Genomic DNA, 23195 nt, shown 5'->3' with positions numbered 1-23195 from the left:
CTATGTTGCTTGATGTTTCTTCAAAACTCCTTATTGGTGTTCTCCAGTGGGTTGCAAACCCCAAATGGCTGAGGAATAATGGCACGGACAGTAAACAGTCTGATTTATTGTGACTTGGCAAGGCTGTAGTCCTCATGAATCACGAAGAGGGATTTTTAGAATAATGTGCTCAATATCTATTGAAGTTTAAAGTGTTTATAATGATCGTGGCTACCCTCCGGGTCTTAATAGAAACGATATCAATCACGCTGAACTGGTTAATGTTATGTAACTTACCAGATTCAGACTCCTTTGATTTAATATGTTAATAATTTTAAATTCTGTTCCAAGGAAAGGACTGTTTATCAGTCTTGCCTTCAATTATATTTTTAGTAAAGTTTGCTGGGCATAAAAGATATGAGAAATACTAAGGTGGATTCATACTTTGTTACTTTCCAGGTGCTTTATATTAAAAAAATCCCCACTATTTCTGACCCTCAGCAATACTGGGCAAGACTCAAAACATTTATGACGTTCTACCTTTAAAAGTTATTATTGTACTTTTTTCCTCCTTGATAAAGGTGTGTAAAAGAGCAGGAACCTGGAAAAAGCAGCTGGATGTTTGACTTCTTCTCTAGCAACGTTAGCGTCCCATCTCGGGGAGGTGAATTTATCTGGAGATTTATCTGGAGCCTCCAAATCTGTGGAAATCTTTTTCTTCTTCTGTGGCTTGACTTGAAAGGACAGTTGTTGTCATTAGTGGCTTTGAAAGTGTCGAAAGAAAAAGTCTTCATCAGGGTCCAGTCCAAGCTGGGAATTAACGACATGGAGACTGCTTTAGAAAGAAGGTTGTAGTTTATTGAAGAGGAGAGCCAGACAGGAAGATGGCTCTGGAAGAAAAGAGAGTGAGCACATGTAGGGAGTGGGTTTTTATACCCTCTGGAGCTCTTGAGGTTGTTTCCTGTTCCTGTTTGAGGCTTTGTATTTCCTGTGTCATGGACTTTGACCTGAGTCTGAGAGTGCCCCTTTGGCATTGGTGAGTTAATCCTATTATGTCTCCTGTCCTTAGAATTTGGGTGAGGGTATGTAGATTTTAAATGGGACGCAGTGGCTCAGCGGGTTAGGACACTGAGCTTGTCGATCAGAAGGTCGGCAGTTTGGCGGGTCGAATCCCGAGTGCCGCGTAACAGAGTGAGCGCCTGTTCCTCGTCCCAGCTTCTGCCAACCTAGCAGTTCGAAAGCACGTAAAAATGCAAGTAGAAAAATAGGGACCACTCCGGTGGGAAGGTAACAGCGCTCCGTGCGCCTTTGGCGTCTAGTCATGCCGGCCACATGACCACAGAGACGTCCTCGGACAAGCGCTGTCTCTTTGGCTTTGAAACGGAGATGAGCACCGGCCCCTAGAGTCGGAAACGACTAGCACGCACGTGCGGGGGAACCTTTACCTTTACCTATGTAGATTTTAGGGGTCTTTGTATTCCTAATTTCTTCATTTTCTAGCTGGAAGGCTCCAACCCTCCAACCTTTCTGAAAGGATTATTGAATTTGCATTTCTAAAAGCTGGCCTCTGCTGAGTTTTCTGCTTAGAGGGGAGGGACTGGGGATGGTTTCTGCCTTTTTTTAAAGATCTTCTCCATTATTCCTTTGGGGAAATATATTCTGCCTTTTTAATATTACCCAAAATATTTCTTTCTCTGGATTCTTCCCACAAAAGAGTGCAGTGAAAGCCAGTGTCATGGTTAAGACATCAAGCTAGCAAGCAGGAAATTCTGACTGTCTATGGAGATTCTCAGTCATCCAGGTCACGCTTGTCCCAGAGATGCTTTTTCAAGAGGCAACTGGACTTTGCTTTTTCTTGAAGACGTTTTGCTTCTCATCCAAGAAGCGTCTTCAGTTCTGACTGAATGGGGGAGGATGGAATGGTTTATATTCTTTGCAGTCTTCTGGTTATTAGCACTCTTTCTGAAGATCGTTGAGGCCACTGGGAGGTATATCTGTGTTCTCCAGGTCATCTGAATAGTGCAAATGGATGTGGAATCTTTTTGGAACTGCTGTCGTATTGGATGAGAAGTGAAACAGCTTCAAGGAAAAACAAAGAAAGTCCATTTGCCTCTTGAAAACTCACCTTTGGAACAGGAGACTGTGAGTTCTAATTCTGTTTTAGGCATGAAAGCTGGCTGGGTGACTTTAGGCCAATCACGAGGAGTCTGTGAGTTATAGTCCCGCCTTAGGCATGAAAGCCGGCTGGGTGACTTTAGGCCAATCACGAGGAGTCTGTGAGTTCTAGTCCCGCCTTAGGCATGAAAGCTGGCTGGGTGACTTTGGGCCAATCACGAGGAGACTGTGAGTTCTAGTCCCGCCTTAGGCATGAAAGCCAGCCGGGTGACTTTGGGCCAATCCCGAGGAGAGTCTGAGTTCTAGTCCCGCCTTAGGTGTGTGTGGACTTTGTCTCAGCTCCAGGAAGGAGACAAATGGCAAACTGCTTGAAAAACCTTGCCAGGAAAGCTGCAGAGACTTATTCAGAGAAGTCTCCAAGCATTGCATGACTGAATGCAATTTTAAAAAGAGAGCAATATAAGAGGAGAATGTCCCTCTTTGACTTGAGCCTGAAGGGACAACCCAATATGCACAGACCTTGTCCTGTCCCACACAGCAACTTGAGGACTTCCAGATGTTTGAAACATCCCTCAGATCCCAGCACGGAGACAGGGTGAACATCTGGGTTAGATTCTCAGTTTTAGCTGGAGGAGATACAAGTGCGTCTCCACGCGGGCAAGATGCTCAGAAAGGACATCTTGTAGAGCGGGGGTCCCCAGCCCCTGGTCCGTGAAGCAGCACCGGTCCGCAGCATGCCAGCAAGCGGACCGCACAAACAAGCAAAGCTGCATCCTCAGGATGCAGGCAGTATTCAAAACCTCACCTCCTCCGGTATGCGGGAAAAACCTTTCTCCATGGCACCGGTCCCTGGTGCCCAAAAGGTTGGGGACCTCTGTTGTAGAGCAGGGCTTTTCAACCTTTTCACTCATTGTACCGCTTTGAGGATATGGCAACATCCGAGTACCACCAGTCGCCTAGCAAGTGTCAAAAACTTGATGACCCCCCAAAAAGGAAAAAAAGTGATGAAGTTACTGTTCGAAGTTACACTGGCACTGAAAAAAGCCACAGCCGAGCAAGACGCCTGCCTGCCCACCCGGCGGCGCTCTTCCTCCTGTCCGAGGTTTTCATTGTTGTGAGCATTTCTGTTGAGGATTGGCAGAGGGGGTGGGGGTGGGGGTTTGGCTTTTATCCCCCCCCCATCTGCTGGGTGGTTGCAGCAGGTTTTGGTCACTTCACATGACCCTGGAAAACTGTGACCGTCATAAATATGAATCAGTTGCCAAGCATCTGAATGTAAATCACAAGACCCTGGAGATGCTGCAACATTCCAGCTGATCGGCGCTTCTTCTGGGCTCAGAAGTGCCAGGATCAGCGCCGAGCTCCAGCTGGAGCCTGGCACTGATCCTGGCGCTTCCGCTGAGCCCTGACAGCCCTGCAGCTCCAGCCATCTCTCGCTCAGGCTTGTGTGGTGCTGCCACTGGTTCGGCTCATTCCCCTCCCCCGCTACCACTTTTCTAGGATGGTCGCGTACCACCTGCCAGGTGCCAATGTACCACAGGTGGTACCCGTACCACTGGTTGAAAAGCCCTGTTGTAGAGCACTGAGACAACTTCAAGATTGGTGGTGTAATGTATTGAGCCTTTTACTTGAACTGTTTCCACCTGTCTTTAAATGCTGCTTGAGATTGCTTAATTAGGGTGTCTGTGTAATGGTCACTGACTGCCCAGACATGCAGTCTCCAGGACAATCATTGGTTGGCTCTGGGGGCGGGAATAGGTTCCTTTAAACCTATTGGCTGCCACCTAGTGGCCAACCGTATAAGTAGCTGCGTAGAAGCCTCTGTTCTCAGTTCTGTTCCTGTTACTTCAATCAGGCAATGTTCCTGTTTGAACCCTCTCGTCTCGCCTCCTGCTTCCCAAGAATCCACTACACAACTGGTGGACTTCAGAATTTCACTTGAAGTCCACACATCTTAAAGTTGCCAAGGTTGCAAAAGGCTGTGTCAAGCTTGAAGCGCACATATGATATTGCCACCATTCCTGCTTCACAGATTGTCAACATCCTTGGGAGGCGGGGAGAGGAGGGAATGGAACACGGGCTCCAGACAACACAAGCCGTGGGAATCAAGGTCGTTTCACAAATCAATAGAAACATTTTTCCATAACACTATTTTGACACCGGATTGGACAATGTGACCTGCATTGATAGGGGAGGGAGAAATCTATAGCTGAACTGTAGGGTTTGCGCCGGAGTTGGCCTAAGCTGGTTTTCCTTTCATTTGTGCTGAAATGATGTACTCAATAAAGTTTTGCATTAAGAGATGGGATCATCTTATCAATCACTTAAATAGGAGCCAGCCGTCTGCTGCAGCTGCCAAAAAAGCCAACACAGTGCTAGGCTGCATTAATAGAGGGATAGAATCAAGATCACGTGAAGTGTTTATACCACTTTACAAGGCCTTGGTAAGGCCACACTTGGAATACTGCATCCAGTTTTGGTCACCATGATGTAAAAAAAGATGTTGAGACTTTAGAAAGAGTACAGAGAAGAGCAACAAAGATAATTAGGGGACTGGAGGCTAAAACATGTAAGGAACGGTTGCTGGAATTTGGTATATCTAGTTCAGGGGTAGGCAACCTTGGCTCTTTTATGACTCATGGACTTCAAGCTGACTCAGCAATTCTGGGAGTTGAAGTCCATGAGTCATAAAAGAGCCGAGTTTGCTTACCCCTGATCTAGATTAATGAAGAGAAGGACGAGGGGTGACATGATAGCAGTCTTCCAATACCTCAGGGGCTGCCCCAAAGAAGAGGGAGTCAAGCTATTCTCCAAAGCCCCAGAAGGCAGGACAAGAAGCAACGGATGGAAACTAATCAAGGAGAGAAGCAATCTGGAACTAAGGAGAAACTTCCTGACTGTTAGAACAATTAACCAGTGGAACAACCTGCCTCCAGAAGCTGTGAATGCTCCAACACTGGAAGTTTTTAAGAAGAGACTGGACTTGGACTAAATGACCTCTAAGGTCACTTCGAACTTTTATTATTATTATTGATCATCACACAGTCAGCCAGATGTTCAGACTGGATTTGGCTTTTTTGTCTACCTATTATTATTGTCCTTACCTATTATTATTGTTGTTGTTGTTGTTGTTGTTGTTGTTGTTGTTACCATCATCATCATCATCATCATCTCAATGGTGCTTTCTTGGTTGGGTGCATTACCACCCAGTGAAGATGGATGCCCTGCGGCCCATAATAGTGGGAGACGAAAAGCATTACGAGATCAAACAAATCTTAGATTCTCGGGCTCAGCTTAGCATGCTCTAGAGCAGTGTTTTTCAACCTTTTTTGGGCAAAGGCACACTTGTTTCATGAAAAAAATCACGAGGCACTCCACCATTAGAAAATGTTAAAAAATTTAACTCTGTGCCTATATTGACTATATATAAAGTAATTCTCTTGAATAGGAATCAAATAAACACAAAGAAAGTATTTTATAATTACTTTATTATGAAATAGTAAGTAAACAGAAATATGAAAAATTATAAAATACTTTATTCAGTGCGCAACCTGGGCCTGTTTGGCTGAACACAAAGCTGATATTCTGGCTGGAATCGAAGAAAGACACACACGTAGCTCCGATCCTACTGGTGACTCGAGTCGCGACGTCTTCTTCTCTCCGCTGCTGCGCACACTGTGCTCGGGCGGGAAGGAAGTCGGAAGATGATGTCCTACTGTGATAGGTCCAGGCTGGAGTCTGGACCAATCACAGCCCGGACATCAGAAAAGTGGAGGGTGTCCCCCTGAGGAGCGCCAATCGGCGCCCCTGCTGGCCGAGGGCGGAGTCAAAACCCCACCCCCCCATACCCAGGACACAGTCCGGCGCCCGCCTAGTGGGCGAAAATTTGACATTTTTTAAAAAAATCTTTCGAATTTTTCAATTTTTCCCACGGCACACCACGGCACACCAGGAACAGTGGTTGAAAAACACTGCTCTAGAGAACAGGGGTGTCAAACTGCCAGCCCATGGGCTGGATGCGTCACGTGGAAGCTGTGCCCACCCCAGCTCTGGCAAGGTTAAAAAAAGTTGCAATACGTCACAACACGTCACGTGACACGGCGAGTTTGACACCCGTGATCTACAGAGTCATCAAAGCAATCTCAGCCTGATGAGGTGAGGTAATCTACAGGATCACCTCAAGGATGACTAGACGAGGTAGACCAGGATTCTTCAAACGTGGCAATTTTAAGACTTGTGGACTTCAACTCCCAGAATCCCCCAGGCCAGATCTAGAAATATTTCTGAAGATCATCCATCAGACTGTGGAAATTCTTTATGAGCTTTTTTTTTTTCTCCCAGAAAATGGACAAAAATGAATTGGGGATTTGAGGATTTCCTGGTTAAAACAGTGTTGTTTATGGGAAGAAGGCAACGTGGTACATTATTTGGGAGGGTGGAAATGATAATGATTATGTTCGTAAGTGGGTAAAGAAGATCAGAAGTTGCTTCTTTGGATATATTTTTTTCTTTTTCTCTTAACTTTTACTGCTTTATTTTTCCTTTTCCTTTTTTTCCTTTCTTTTTCTTTTATTTTTTAATTCTTTCTTTGTGGGCTCCTGTAGTTTTTCATCCCGTAAAAATGTTCCCAATAAAATTATATATATTTATTCCCCTTCCCTCTTGAAATAGCATAGCTAATCCTCCTACAAAGCTTGTCTCACCCTTGATAGCTATCATTATTTATTTATTTATTTTAATTCCATTTATATCCCGCCCTTCTCTGAAGACTCAGGGCGGCTTACAAGCTTAGCAGTAGCCTTCATTCTATGTATATGCCTGCTTATTAGGGCTTTCACACACACCCCAAGCGGCATTATTACAAAGTCAGCTTAATTGCCCCCAACAATCTGGGTCCTCATTTTACCTACCTCGGAAGGATGGAAGGCTGAGTGGGACTCGAACCTGCACTAATTGCAGGCAGCTGGTGTTACTTAAGGAGACATTAGCCCACTGCTCCACCAAGGCTCTGTTATACCTTGTGGTTGATAGTTCCACAGGTTAAGAATGTACCAATGCAATAAAATGTCATTTTTTTTTTCCCCCGTTCTGAATTTTCCGCTAACTTCCTTTCATACCAGGTTCCAGTGTTCTAATGCCAGGTCCGTTGCTAACAAGGCTCCTCTCGTCCGGGATCTGGTCGAGGGTGAGCATGCGGACCTGGCCTGCATCACGGAAACCTGGTTGGGCCCAGAGGGCGGTATCCCCCTGGCTGATCTTTGCCCACCAGGCTTCCGGGTGCTACACCGGCCTCGGACTCAGGGTAGGGGTGGGGGAGTGGCCGTGGTTATGAGGGAGACCTTATGTCCGCAGGAGGCCACCGTTCCTCAGATAGTCGGGTGTGAATCTCTCTTATTGAGGTTTGGTCCTAGGGCGCAGTTGGGCTTGCTGCTGGTGTACCTTTCGCCTAGTCGCGCAGCAGCAGCCCTGCCTGAGCTTCTCGATATCCTCTCAGGGCTGGTGATTGAGTTTCCCAAACTTATGGTTTTGGGAGACTTCAATCTACCATCCCTGGGAGGAGCATCTGAGTTAGCTCGGGAGTTCATGGCTTCCATGACGGCCATGGACCTGACGCAAGTAATTCATGGACCGACTCATGAGGGAGGCCACACCCTTGACTTGGTTTTCTTATCTGGTCGGTGGTTAGATGATCTTGGTGGGGGCTCCCCAATTGTTATGCCCCTGTCATGGACCGATCATCATCTCCTGCGGCTGGTCTTCCGTTTTGCCACTCCCCACCGTGGGGTTGTTGAGCCAACCAGATGGTTCCGCCCCAGGCGCTTAATGGACCCTGAGAGGTTCCAGGCAGCACTGGGGTCCCCACCTGCCTCCTCAGCTCACAGCTCGGCAGATGCCTTAGTGGAAGCCTGGGAAAGGACGGCCACGGAGGCACTTGACCGAGTTGTACCCTTGCGGCCCCTGACCCGGCGCAGATCCCAATGGGCTCCATGGTTCTCCGCGGAGCTCCGGGAGATGAAGCGTCGGAGACGGGGCCTAGAGAGCGTTTGGAGGTCCAGCCGATCTGAATCCAACCGATTGCGACTAAGAACCCATATTAGGTCTTATCTCGCAGCGATGAGGGTGGCGAGGTCTAACTACATCGCTGCCCTCATCGCGTCCGCAGATAATCGCCCGGCCGCCCTGTTTAGGGTGACCCGCTCCCTCCTTAATCAGGAGGTGAGTGAGGAACCCTTGCAGGGGCGTGCCGAGGAATTTAGTCAACATCTGTCGGACAAAATCGCTCGGATTCGGACCGGTCTGGACTCCGACTGGGCAGTATCGGACGATCAGGACACGAGCGGTCTTGTCAATGTTACCTGGGAGGAGTTCAATCCTGTAACTCCAGAGGAAGTGGACAGGATCATGGGGAGGCTGAGCTCCACCACATGTTTATTGGACCCGTGCCCTTCCTGGCTGGTTTATGCAGCCCGGGAGGGGACACGAGGCTGGTTCCAGGCGGTTATATCTGCCTCTTTGAGTGAGGGTAGTTTTCCCGCCGCCTTGAAAGAGGCGGTGGTAAGACCTCTCCTCAAGAAGCCTGCCTTGGACCTGGCTGTGTTGAATAACTTTCGTCCGGTCTCCAACTTTCGCTTTCTTGCGAAGGTTGTTGAGAGCATGGTGGCGCATCAGCTCCCTCTGGTCCTGGATGAAGCGGATTATCTAGACCCGTACCAATCGGGCTTCAGGCCCGGGTACAGCACGGAGACGGCATTGGTCGCGCTGGTGAATGATCTCTGGAGGGCTCGGGACAGGGGATATTCCTCTGTCCTAGTCCTATTAGACCTCTCAGCGGCTTTCGATACCATCGACCATGGTATCCTGCTGCGGCGTCTCAGGGGATTGGGAGTGGGAGGCACAGTTCTTCAGTGGTTCTCCTCCTATCTCCTGGGACGCTCGCAGTCGGTGTTGGCAGGGGGGCAGAGGTCGACCGCGAGGCCTCTCGTTTGTGGAGTCCCTCAGGGGTCGGTCCTCTCGCCTCTCCTGTTCAACATCTACATGAAACCGCTGGGTGAGATCATTCGTGGTTTTGGAGTTGGGTATCATCAGTATGCTGATGATACCCAACTTTTCATTTCGACCCCAAACCACCCCAGTGATGCCCTCGACGTGATGTCCCGGTGCCTGGAGGCGGTTCGGGTCTGGATGGGGAGGAACAGGCTTCGACTCAACCCTGACAAGACTGAGTGGCTGTGCGTACCGGCATCTCGGGATATTCAGGATATCCCACCCCTCACTATGGGGGGTGAGTTATTACCTCCTGTAGATAGGGCTCACAACTTGGGAGTCCTCCTAGATTCACAGCTCTCCCTAGAAGACCATATAGTAGCTGTGACTAGGGGGGCCTTCACCCAGGTTCGCCTGGTGCGCCAGTTGCGGCCCTATCTAGACCGGGATGCCTTACGTACGGTCACTCATGCGCTCGTGACCTCTCGTCTTGATTACTGCAACGCTCTCTACATGGGGCTACCCTTGAAGACCACTCGGAGGCTCCAACTGGTACAGAATGCAGCCGCGAGAGTTGTATTGGGAGTTTCCCGATACTCCCATGTCACACCTTTGCTCCGCGAGCTGCATTGGCTACCAGTTGTCTTCCGAGTGAGGTTCAAGGTGTTAGTAATGACCTACAAAGCCCTTCATGGCATGGGTCTGGAATACCTTGGGGAGCACTTGCAGCCGGCGTCAACTTCCCTCCGCCCTGTACGCTCCCACAGAGAGGGCCTCCTCAGGGTGCCACCGGTCAAAGAATGCCAACTGGTGGCCCCCAGGGGGAGGGCGTTCTCTGTGGGTGCACCGGATTTATGGAACCATCTTCCGGTCGAGCTCCAGATGGCGCCCGACCTTCGCTCCTTCCGGCGCGATCTTAAAACCCATCTCTTTAAACAAGCTGGCCTGGCCTGATGGGACGGGGTGGGATTTTTATAAATGGACTTCAATTTTTAATCTGTATTAATTTATTATGGGCATTGTTTAATCACGTTTTAATAATTTTTAATTTTTGTATCTAGTTTTTATGTATTGCCCTGTTCACCGCCCTGAGTCCTCCGGGAGAAGGGCGGTATATAAATTAAATTAATAAATAATAATAAATAAATAATTAAGAATAAAGACGTATAACCACTACTCCTTGTATGCATTTCAAAACATTTTTCAAGTTCCCCCACCCACCCACCCCCCATTTCTGCATCTCTTTGCTTGCAAGGACCGTAAGGAGTTTTCTTTGCAAGAAATCCTTGATCATTTTGGTGCCTTTTTTTTTCTTTTTCTTTGCACCACATCTAGCTCTCCAAAATCTTACTTTAATTTGCACATCTGTGTTTGGGATTGTAAATCTTCCCTGGTGTCGTTTCGCCCTTATTAGGCACTTTAACATTTCATGTAAGTATTGCAGCTGTCCAGAGCTTAGCCTGACGAGAGGATGTTTACAATCCATGCGTCAACAAAGCGCCTTTCAACCAAATGCCTTTTATTTTATGGAAGGTGTCAAGATGCATTTTTGTGGCTTTTTTTTTTTTGTTGTTTTTCTCCAGCTGGGATTCTGCATCTCCTTAAAGGCTCAGCCAAAAGCTGCTTACATGCTGTGCGCCTAGTTTAATGTTGTTGGGCAGAACAGGGAGCATGGAAAAGGTTGGGTAGGAATTTAAAGTTCTGTATGCACTTATCGGGAAGCAAGGAGGGCCAGAGTCGGTGGCCTCCCCTTTAAATGTAACCTTTAGTTGCTCTGGCTCCTTCTAGGGTCCAGTTCAAATTCCCATCTTATCATATTTTCTGTCAAAAAGTCCAAACAACAGCATCTTCCCATGGGAAGGATTCCCACAATCAGTTTGAAAATTTTATTTATTTATTTCAAATCTAACTGGATCTCTAATCTGTTTATAACTTTCCAAAATCATGATAGATAGATAGATAGATAGATAGATAGATAGATAGATAGATAGATAGATAGATAGATGGATGGATGGATGGATGGATGGATGGATGGATGGATGGATGGATGGACAGACGGATGGGTGGGTGGGTGTGTGTGTGGGTGGATAGATAGATAGATAGATAGATAGATAGATAGATAGATAGATAGATAGATAGATGATAGATAGATAGATAGATAGATAGATAGATAGATAGATAGATAGATAGATGGATGGATGGATGGATGGATGGATGGATGGATGGATGGATACATAGATGGATGGATGGATGGATGGATGGATGGATGGATGGATGGATGGATGGATGGATGGATGGATGGATGGATGGACAGACGGATGGGTGGGTGGGTGGGTGTGTGGGTGGATAGATAGATAGATAGATAGATAGATAGATAGATAGATAGATAGATAGATGGGTGGGTGGGTGGGTGGGTGGGTGGGTGGGTGGATGGATGGATGGATAGATAGATAGATAGATAGATAGATAGATAGATAGATAGATAGATAGATAGATAGATAGATGGGTGGGTGGGTGGGTGGGTGGGTGGGTGGGTGGGTGGGTGGGTGGGTGGGTGGATGGATGGATAGATAGATAGATAGATAGATAGATAGATAGATAGATAGATAGATAGATAGATAGATAGATAGATAGATAGATAGATAGATAGATAGATAGATAGATGGGTGGGTGGGTGGGTGGGTGGGTGGGTGGGTGGGTGGGTGGGCGGGCGGGCGGGCGGGCGGACGGACAGACAGACAGACAGACAGACAGACAGATAGATAGATAGAGACAGAGACAGAGGCAGAGACAGAGACAGAGGCAGAGACAGAGACAGAGACAGAGACAGAGACAGAGACAGAGATAGAGCAATATGTCTCCACTGTGCATATAAGGAGTAGTGGCACAGACCCTTGCACTGAATATCAGCTGTCAGGACAGAGCAGGTGGGAAAGGTATCTGCATTTATCACTGTTGATTTCACCTGGAAGTATATGATTATTCTCATGGCAGAGCTGTGGAGGCGTGGTGGCCAGAATGCAAGATTGCAGGCTAACTCTGCCCACAGCCTGGAGTTCGATCCTGACTGGCTCAAGGTTAACTCAGCTTTCCATCCTTCCGAGGTCGGTAAAATGAGGACCCAGATTGTTGGGGGCAGGATGCTGACTCTGTAAACCTACTTAAAGCGGGTTGTAAAACACTATGAAGCAGTATATAAGACCATAGCTATTGCTGTCTTCCCAGCACGAAATATTTCACAAAGGGATTGCCTACTTATCCCAGCCTGGGATGGAATGAGTTGTGTAGATTAGTCCTACTAACAAATGCAAAATTTCACCCCTGAATGTCTATCTGAAGTCAGCAGCACCAGCAGTGGTCAGTGACTGATCATGTGACCCTAAGATGTCCTGCTCACAAGCTCACATAATGCAACAGATGTTTCAAATGACCATCGATCTCCTGGTATGGCCAGCCTACAGAAAAGAAGGACTACAAATCCAATCAAGATTTAGGAAGGATAAAAAAGAATGGGGGATATATACCTCTGAAACAGCATTGGACAAAATATTATTGGGACCAGACTCCAAACAAATAAAGAATTTATATAAATTGCTTTTGGGATATAAGCTGTTTGAAGAGCAAGTGAAGGATCCCATGTTGATCTGGGCCAACAATTTAGGACATAACATTGACTTAGGTACTTGGCAAACAATTTGGGACAGAAATAAAAGGATAACACTGGCCTCATCGTATAAAGAAAATTTATTTAAAATGTTTTATCGATGGCATCTTCCCCCAGCCCGTCTAGCAAAAATGTATACAACAGCATCTCCCAAATGTTGGAAGTGCTCTGAAGAGATAGGCACATACTTCCATACGTGGTGGTCTTGCAGTAAAACACAAAAATTTTGGAGAATGATTTGGATTTGGCTGAAAGAAATATTAAAACAAGATATTGAGTTTAGTCCAGAACTTTTCTTGTTGGGAATTACGAAAGAGAAATATCCTAAAGATGTGCTATATTTAACGATCCATATTATCACAGCAGCTAGAATGTCATTTGCGCAAAAATGGAAAAAGAATGAGATCCCAGGAGAAAAAGAGGTTATTAGGAAAATTTGGGATTGCGCAGAAATGGACAAACTAACTTTGGAACTAAAGAATAAAGATCAATCAGACTATTATAGAATTTGGAACAAATTGTATCTTTGGAGGGATAAAAAGAAAAGTCTTTAATAGGTTTTACAGACTAGCTCATTGTCTTAAATATTCTGTTATTTCACTGATTTGTAACGTAAGTGTATTTAAGTGTATCTTTGATGTACATATATACATGTATATATATATATTTGAACATTGTAGACAAAAAGGTTTGTCAGCCCGCTGGTACTGTGTCCAATGTTTTTAAACAATAAATTTAATAAAAAATTTAAAAAAAAAAGAAAAGAAGGACTAGGCATGACATCATAGCAGTATTCCAGTATTTGGGTGGCTGCCACAAAGAAGAGGGGGTCAACTTATTCACCAAAGCACCTGAAGGCAAGACCAGAAACAATGGATGGAAACCAGTCAAGGAGAGAACCAATCTAGTAGTAAGGAGAAACTTCCTGACAGTGAGGACAATTAACCAGTGGAACATCTTGCCTCCAGAAGTTATGGGTGCTCCATCACTGAAGGTTTTTAGGAAGAGACTGGACAGCCACTTGTCTGAGATGGTACAGGATCTCCTGCTTGAGCAGAGGGTTGGACTAGAAGACCTCCAAGGTCCCTTACAGCTCTATTCTGATTGATTGATTGATTGATATTGATTGATTGATTGATTGAGGCCCGTCGAATTCTGAACTACAATTTAAAGGTTTTATATAAATAAAAACTTCATTGAGAAGAAGCTGAGGGACCCATCAAAGAAATATTTCAAGATTGGAGGATGCAGAGAGATCTGACTCAAAGACTCTTAAGAGTCAGACTTGTTGTTGTTGTTAGTTGCAAAGTTGTGTCTGACCCATCGCAACCCCATGGACAACTTTCCTCCAGGCCTTCCTGTCCTCTACCACCTTCTGGAGTCCATTTAGGCTCACGCCTCCTGCTTCAGTGACTCCATCCAGCCACCTCATTCTCTGTCGTCCCCTTCTTCTCTCGCCCTCAACCTTTCCCAGCATTAGGCTCTTCTCCAGTGAGTCCTTCCTTCTCCTTAGGTGGCCAAAGTATTTGAGTTTCAACTTCAGGATCTGGCCTTCTAAAGAGCAGTCAGGACTGATCTCCTCTAGGACTGACCGGTTTGATCGCCTTGCAGTCCAAGGGACTCGCAGGAGTCTTCTCCAGCACCAGAGTTCAAAGGCCTCAATTCTTTGGCGCTCAGCCTTTCTTATGGTCCAACTTTCACAGCCATACATTGCAACTGGGAAGACCGTAGCCTTGATTATACACACTTTTGTTGGCAGGGTGACATGACTGAATGGTTAACCTCATCATCGCCGTCATTATCCTCATGCTGGACACATATCTTGAGTATCTTCTGCCAAGATTGGATTTTTAATTTAAATCAGCTTTCATTATAAATACTGTGGAGGCTGTGAAGGATTTACAAGCACCTTACAAGACAACTTGAGCCACCCAACCGTCTGAGTCTCCCTAATAAAATGTATTTATAGGTTTTGTAGTGTGCGCTCAGATAAATACTGGAGCAGCCAGCCAGATTTACTTAGTCATCTCAGAAGCTTTTCCTCAGGAAAAGCTCTTCAGATTGTTATATTGTGAGGGAAGGTAACAGCATGGACAAAGCAGGGGGAAATTACAAATGCAAATCGCACACTAAAACTGAGGAGCACCACTTGACAATGTGAGAGCTTCAACCACTTGGTGATATAAGCCAGAAGCCGATATAAATCAATCCAGGATGAACTTTTCTTCCAAGAAATTTGGAGCAAAGCCCTAGGAATCTTGAGCAACTTAAACGAAGGTGATTTTTGTATCCATCTTAATTGGACTTCTGTTTGTAGGGACGCTGTGAGTCCCAGGCATAGAATCAAGATCAAGCGAGGCATTAGTACCGCTTTATAAAACCCTCGTGAGACCACACCTGGAATACCGCAGCCAATTTTGGTCACTGTACTACAAAAAAGATGTTGAGACTTTGGAAAAAGTACAGAGAAGAGCAACTAAGATGATCCAAGGCCTGGAGACCAAAACGTACGAAGAACGGCTGCAGGACTTGGGTTTGGCTAGTCTAGAGAAAAGAAGAAATAGGGGAGATGTGATAGCAGTGTTAACAGCATCTGAGGGGCTGCCACAAAGAAGAGGGGGTCACTTTGTTCACCAGAGGGAAGGACAAGAAACAATGGTTGGAAACTGACCAAAGAGAGAAGCAACCTGGAATTAAGGAGAAACTTCCTGACAGTGAGGACAATCAACCAGTGGAACAGCTTGCCACCAGAAATCGTGGGTGCTCCATCACTGGAGATTTTTAAGAAGGGGCTGGACAGTCACATGTCTGAGATGCTATAGGTTCTCCTGCTTGAGCAGGGGGCTGGACTAGAAGACCTCCAAGGTCCCTTCCAGCTCTATTCTATTCTATTCTATTCTATTCTATTCTATTCTATTCTATTCTATTCTATTCTATTCTATTCTATTCTATTCTATTCAAGTCTCACTTCTGGACCACAAGCTCAGAGGTACAGGTAGTCCTCGACATACCACAGTTCATTTAGTGACTGTTCAAAGTTACGACAGCTCTGAAAAAAGTCAATTATGACCATTTTTCACACTTACGACCGTTGCAGCATCTCTGCGGACACGTGATCAGGTGACTAACTTTGACAACTGCAGCGATTCACATAACAACCGTGACAAGAAAATGGGGCAAAATTCACTTAACAACTGTCTCACTTACCAACTAAGGAGAAATTGACAGTTAGAACAATTAACCAGTGGAACGCCTTGCCTCCAGAAGCTGTGGCTGCTCCAACACTGGAGGTTTTTAAGATGAGACTAGATAACCATTTGTCTGAAATGGTATAGGGTTTCCAGCCTGAGCAGGGGGTTGGACTAGAAGACCTCCAAGGTCCCTTCCAACTCTGTTATTCTATTCTATTCTATTCCATTCCATTCCTCTCTTTCTTTCCTGATCAATCAAGCAGCGGGCAGAGATTGATCTCAGAGTTCTAGGATTGGTCTGTAGGAGAGGATCCCAGAGGGAGGGGTCAAATGCGTCACTGGTCACGAGTCCCTGTGTGCTCACAAGAGATCAAAGTCCAGACCACCTTGCATTCCTTTCGTTCTTAACTCACTCCAATTTCCCTTGACCCTTAGTAGCTCAGATTCTTGTAGAGAACTTAAGCTTACAATAATTTTTCATAGACGTTTTTGAACTGTCTGGATTTCTTGAATTCCCCGGTGGTCTTAATCCCAACAAGCCCTTTCTTGGCTTGTTGGTTGATACACAGGTAGTCCTCATTTTCACAACCCCAACTGAGGCCAATATTTCCATGGTGAAGTGAGACTTTTGTTAAGAAGTGAGGTTTTGCCCATTTTGTGACCTTTCTTGCCTCGGTTATTAAGTGAATCACTGCGGTGAATAAGCTAGTAACCCGGTTGTTAAGGGAATCCAGCTTCCCCTTGGATTTTGCTGGTCAGGAGGTCGCAAAAGGGGATCACGTGAACCCGGGACCCTGCAACCTGTCACAAATACAAGTCAGTTGCCAAGTGTCCGAATTTGGATCACGTGACCCTGGGGGGCAGGCTGCAACGGTCGTAAGTGTGAAAAAATGGTCATAAGTCACTTTTTCCAGTGCCTTTGTAACTTTGAACGGTCACTGAATGAATTGTCGTAAGTGAAGGAATAGGTTTCTAGAACCATCATCTTTCACCCTCTTCCTTTGTTGTTGTTGTTAGTCGCGAAGTCATGTCTGACCCATCATGACCCCATGGACAACGTTCCTCCAGGCCTTCCTGTCCTCTACCATCTTCTGGAGTCCATTTAGGCTCACGCCTACTGCTTCAGTGACTCCATCCAGCCACCTCATTCTCTGTCGTCCCCTTCTTCTCTTGCCCTACATCTTTCCCAGCATGAGGCTCTTCTCCAGTGAGTCCTTCCTTCACATTAGGTGGCCAAAGTATTTGAGTTTCAGCTTCAGGATCTGGCCTTCTAAAGAGCAGTCAGGGTTGATCTCCTCTGGGACTGACCAGTTTGATATATCTCCTCAAAGATATTCCCATTCAATCTTGATGCTGCCAGATCTTTCTGTTCCTCCTTGGACACTGAAGGTCACAGCTTCACACGTTCCCCCAAAACAAAATACCATATTTGGCCAATCTCTGCCCCAGCTAAGCCAGAAGCTGCCAAGAAGATGTTTAACCCTTTGTGTATACATCTTGTGACAAATTACCCGAAGGAACATTTAAACACGGAGCTGTTGGAAAATTAAGACAGGACAGACCACAGGATTAGATCCAGCTATTAAGAGCAGGGCAGGACTAATAAATATCAGCTAGGTTGATTTGTTTCGGGACACGAAAGATGTAGGCAGCCGAAAGTGCAAGGCTAAATGTTTGTTGGAATTATATTATTGAAAGTGAAAACTCTTCTCTAATTCAACTTTTCGCTCTGATTATGTGTTTCTACACTGCCTTTATTATTATTATTATTATTATTATTATTATTATTATTATTATTATTATTATTATTATTATTATTATTATTATTTATTAAATTTTTATACCGCCCTTCTCCCGAAGGACTCAGGGCGGTGTACAGGGCAATAAATATAAAAACAATGTACAAAAGTTAAAAAAAACAATTAAATATTATGCCCGAATATAAACAATAATTAAAACCATGTTAAAACCCCAACCCTTAACCCATCAAACCAGGCCGGATTGCTCGAATAAATAAGTTTTTAGATCCCGCCGGAAGGAGCAAAGGTCGGGGGCCATCCGGAGCTCGACCGGCAAGCGGTTCCACAGGTCTGGCGCGCCCACAGAATTTTACATGACACAGACACAGTACGTTCGATTCATCTAACTTTGGCTGGGGAGTTTTCCAGCTTTGGGTGTTAGGCAAATCCAGCTGTTTGTCGAATTTCTGTTGAAAGCTGTCCACGAGCCTAGGAAATGGATGAACGCATTAACCAGGTTAATCACAAGGCACAAAAGCAGCAGTTCTCACCCTTTCCCCGTTCAGTCTCCCCGAGTTTTCTCCTCCCCTGCTGCTAAACAATGGTAAGCAACGGTCTTTTATTACAAGTCGGCTGCAGTGGAGGGGAAAATGCTGCAAATCCATATTAGGCAATACATTACAGCCCACCCGAGGTCAAAAAGTTCTCCTGTGATTTTCTTTTAATTTTTTTTAAAAAACTTCTTAACACCTTCTGTAAATCACTTGAGCTTTGTTTAAAAGAAGAGTTAAGATTAGTTCTTCTACTATAAAATGCAGACAAGTGGAACTTTATAATTTATTGATTTGTTGATTAAGAAGATTTACAGGAATTCCTCGAATTGACTACCACTGAGGCCAAACTTTCTGTGGTTCAGCGAGAGAGTTCTTGAGTGAACGTTGCCCCTGTTGAAAGAAAAAATCTTCACCAGGGTCCAGTCCAAGCCAGGAAGAAACAAAATGGAGATTGCTTTAGAAAGAAGGTTGCAGTTTATTGAAGAGCAGAGCCAGACAGAAACACGGCTCTGAGGAAAAAAACTGACCACATGCAGTAGGGCATAGTGGGTTTTTATACCTTCTTGGGCTTTTGTGTTTGGACTTGTTCCTGTGTCATGAATTTTGACCTGGGTCTGAGTGTGCTTTTCTGGTATTCTGATGGTGGTGGATTAATCCTATTATGTCCCAAAGGTCATATCCTGCTTTCCTGGGGCTGGGGCTGATGAGTGTTGGATTTTTTGGGTGTGAGGGATCTTTGTCTTTCTAATCCCAGCTTCCTGACTCCAGTCTTTCTGACAAGATGATCACATCTGCAATTCTGCAGATCTGGTTTCTGTTTGCGGCAAAGAGACTTGGGGGTGGGTGGGGGGGGGTTGGTTTCTGCCTTTTAAGATCCTTTGGGGAAATATAACTATTCTGCCTTTTTAATATTTCCCCAAATATTTCTTTCTGTGGATTCTTCCCACGACCCATTTTGCGACCTTTCTTGCCACCGTTGTTACGTGAATCACCGCAGTTGTTAAGTTAGGAACATGGTTGTTGAATGAATCTGTTTTCCCCCATTGACTTTACTTGTCAGAGGGCCAACAAATGGTGATCACGTGACCCCGGGACACGGCAACCGTCATAAATACGAGTCAGTTTCCAAGTGTCTGAATTTTGATCACGTGACCACGGGGATGCTGCAACGGTTGTAAAACCATTGAAAAACGGTCCTGTCACTTTGACAGAGCCATTGTAACGGCATTCTAAATGAATGGTTTAGTTCAGTACAGGGCTACCTATACTGGAAGAACTGGGAACCTAGTTAAATGATGGCTTGCTACAAATCTGTTGCGCTATCTGTATTCCACGCTTTGGGTGTGCAAAGCAATAGGATCTTTCTCTCATCCGGGAGTAGTTGGGATATTTGCAAATAAGGGTAGAGACAGGAAGCTTTGGGTCCTAACCTCCTTGGTTGTTGTTGCTGTTTTTCTAAAAGTTATACTTGACCTCAAGATTACACTACTGAGCAGTCCCAAAGGTGTCTTTTGGGCAGGCAATTGGACTTCCTTTTTTCTCTTTGAAGACGTTTCACTTCTCATCCAAGAAGCTTCTTCAGCTCCTTGCAAACAGCCGGTCATTTGCCTTCTTTTAGAGAGTCATTAAGGCCACTTGGAGGTTTACCTGTGTCCTCAGGGTCACCTGAGCAGTGCAAATGGGTGTGGAGCCTTCTTGGAAAGGTTGAAATGACTGTGTTGTAGATTGGAGATAGACCAGCTGTCTGCAAGGAGTATAAATCCTTCCATTCCCCACTATCCAGTCAGAGCTGGAGAAGCTTCTTGGATGAGAAGCGAAACGTCTTCAAAGAAAAACAAGGAAGTCCAGTTGCCTGGTGAAAAATCATCTTTGGGACAACCATGATGTGGATGACCAAGAATCTCCATATAGACTATTGAGAAGTATAAAAATGGACTCTGAACCTGCATCTTTGCTTGTTGTCTTGTAGGTACCATTAGCAGCGTTGACCATGGAGCCTTCCAACAATTCTACGGTGTCCTCCAACTACAGCAATATTTTTAACAAATTTGTCCACCTGGATGGAGAACTCTCGGACAGATTTCATACCTTGTGGATAGTCCTGGTGGTGATCAATACCATCATCTTCCTGATGGGCGTGGTGTTGAACTCTGTAGCTCTCTACGTCTTCTGCTTCCGCACGAAAACGAAAACCACCTCAGTCATCTATACCATCAACCTTATCATCACCGATCTGCTGGTGGGCTTCTCCTTACCTGTCCGGATCATTGTGCACTACAGCGCCAAGGACTGCCACACCTGTGCGCTCGTTCACATTTTCACCTATTTTGTCAACATGTATTGTAGCATCCTCTTCCTCACGTGCATCTGCATTGACCGGTACCTGGCAATTGTCCAGGTGGAAGCCTCGCGCAAGTGGAGGAACCCCGACTACGCCAAAGGGATCTGTGCTTTCATCTGGACCTTCGCCACCGTGATCACCTTCTCCATCCTCACCCTGGCCGTGAAGTTCTCCTACTGCTGCATTGCGCAGATCTTGCCCTTGATGGTCTGCGAGTACTTCTTCCCCCTGATCATCCTCACGTTCTTCACCACCAGGATCATGTGTGCCCTTTCCAAGCCCACGCTCATGCACCAGAGCCGGGAGAGGCGGATGAGAGCCGTGCAGCTTCTCATCACGGTCCTGATCATCTTCATGATCTGCTTCACCCCCTTCCACATCCGCCAGCTGGCCATCGCCATCAACCCAGCCATGTCCTACAACCTCAGCTTGGTGGTTTACCACGTGACTGTCAGCTTAAGCAGCCTCAACAGTTGCATGGATCCCATCGTCTACTGCTTTGTCACCAACAACTTCCAGTCCACCATGAAGAACATCTTCAGGAAGACGGAACTTGAGCAAGCCAGTGGGGAGGTGATCAGCATCAACAAAGGGTCTGGCTCAAACGCAATTATGGCATTCGCGAACGCGATAGGGAACCCCATGGGTTTGGCTTTGCCAAACACCACCACCACAAACTCCTAGACTTGAGAAGTCTCTACAAGGGTAGAGATGATGTCGACTCTTCCTTTTGGCTAAAAAAAAAAAGATTTTTTCCCCCCAAATGTTGTAGCTGGGTTCCAGGATTTTTCAAGCTCTCCAGTGACACACTCGTTTTATTTATGGCAGCTGGCTTTGTCATCTGGGAAATTACATCTGGGAATGCATTTGGCATTCCAAGTTCCTAAGAATTTCCCCAATTCAGGAATTTCCAGACAAAGGAACATGCCCAGCACCGTATTTTGCTAGCATAGGAGCATAGAATAACAGAGCGGGAAGGGACCTTGGAGGTCATCTAGTCCAACCCCCTGCTCAAGCAGGAGATCCGGTACTATTTCAGACAAATGGCTGTCCGATCTCTTCTTGAAAGCCTCCAGTGATGGGGCACCCATAACTTCTGAGGACGAGCTGTTCCATTAGTTGATTGTTCTCATCATTACAAAATTTCTCCTTGGTTCTAGGTTGCTTCTCTCCTTGATTAATTTTCATCCATTGTTTCTCAACTTGCCTTTTGGTGCTTTGGAAAATAGTTTGACCCCCCCCCCTCTTCTTTGTGGCAGCCCTTCAAATATTGGAACGTGGCTATCGTGAAATCCCCTGCACCTTGTTTTCACTAGATTAGACATACCCAATTCCTGCAACCGTTGTTCATATATTTTAGCCTCCAGCCCCCTGATCGTCTTTGCTGCTCTTCTCTGCACTCTTTCCAGAGCCTCAACATATTTTTTTATATTGTGGTGACCAAAAGTGGACGCAGGATTCCAAATGTGGCCTTACTAAGGCTTTGTAAAGCAGTACTAATACGTACTTCACGTGATCTTGAATCTATTTATGATGATCTGCAGGACCGAGGCAGGGAGAAAATGGATTTTATAGTACCCGCTCTTATACTTTTGGACAAAAAGAGAGATAACCAAACTTGCTTTTTGAAATGAGAATAATTCAGGATCACCGTCACCCCGGGCAAACGGGGCTGGTCGTTTGAAAAGTCTCGCTGCCTCACCAAACTGAATGCCAAAACCATGACAGTTCATAAACAAAATATCTACAGTACTTTGTGCTGTGAGAGAAATGTATTTCTCAGGAATGTTTTTGATTTCTGCAGAAAGTAACTCGGGGTGGCTGAGTCATATTAAAGGCTGCATGGAGTTCAAAGCAAATCCCGGGGGGGGGGGCATTTCAATGGTTAAAAAAAAAAATCAGTGCCAACCAAGGAAGGGTGATTTTTCAGTAAATCTGTTCTTAACTTCCCTTCCCCTCCACGGGCTTTAGCTACCGTTCCGATTTTACTTAATGAGAGAGAGTTTAACCTCTTGGGCTATTCTTTCAAATCCGGGTGGAAGTTATTGTAAGAAGAATAATTTGCCGGGATGGTGCAAGAAGAAATAAAAAAAAATGAAATCCAGACATATTGTGAGAAAGGAGATCCATTTATTCCCAAGAACAAAAAGATTTGGGTTTTGGTTTTTGGTTTTTTTTTTTTTGGGGGGGGGTAGACTACAATGAAATGGGGTCCAGAGATTTGGTTTTATTGGGGGGGGGGGTCTGGACTTATTTTGAGGGGATCTGGCACCTTTCTTTATCCTGAGTGGGTTTCTGCTTCCCATGGAGCCAGCAAGATGCTAAAAGGCGGGGAGAGAGAGATCAGAGGCCTTTTAACTTCTAACATTATCTGCAAGAATCTTGCAAGAGAGAAAGACAAAATAAGGAATGTGCAAGAACATAAACACACACACACACACACACACACACACAGAGAGAGAGAGACAGACAGACACATACACAGCGAGAGGGAGACCTACCAGGGAGTGAGTAAAAAGGGCATGTGTGATGGTGTCTTGAAACCCCTGGCCCTTGTCTAAATCTATGATTGTTATTAAAGATGTTCAGAAATAAAAGAGAAACAGGAAACATCATCAATGTGAATTT

The 23195-nt window shown here is 45.5% G+C and overlaps 1 protein-coding gene across 1 annotated transcript; it reads left to right on the top strand.

The window, feature by feature from the left end:
• Nucleotides 1-20216: 20216 nt before the first annotated feature.
• On the top strand, nucleotides 20217-21251 carry GPR20 (G protein-coupled receptor 20; the record flags this gene model as incomplete). Its single annotated transcript, XM_081325634.1, has 1 exon — nucleotides 20217-21251. The coding sequence occupies one exon, from the start codon at nucleotides 20217-20219 to the stop codon at nucleotides 21249-21251; it is 1035 nt and encodes a 344-aa protein (XP_081181760.1).
• Nucleotides 21252-23195: the final 1944 nt, after the last annotated feature.

Source organism: Vipera berus (genome assembly GCF_964194415.1).
Source record: "Vipera berus genome assembly, chromosome: 3".
In the NCBI taxonomy this organism is placed as follows: Eukaryota; Metazoa; Chordata; class Lepidosauria; order Squamata; family Viperidae; genus Vipera; species Vipera berus.
The sequence above is the reverse complement of the archived record's forward strand: the minus strand, read 5'-3'. Positions and strand labels throughout refer to the sequence as shown.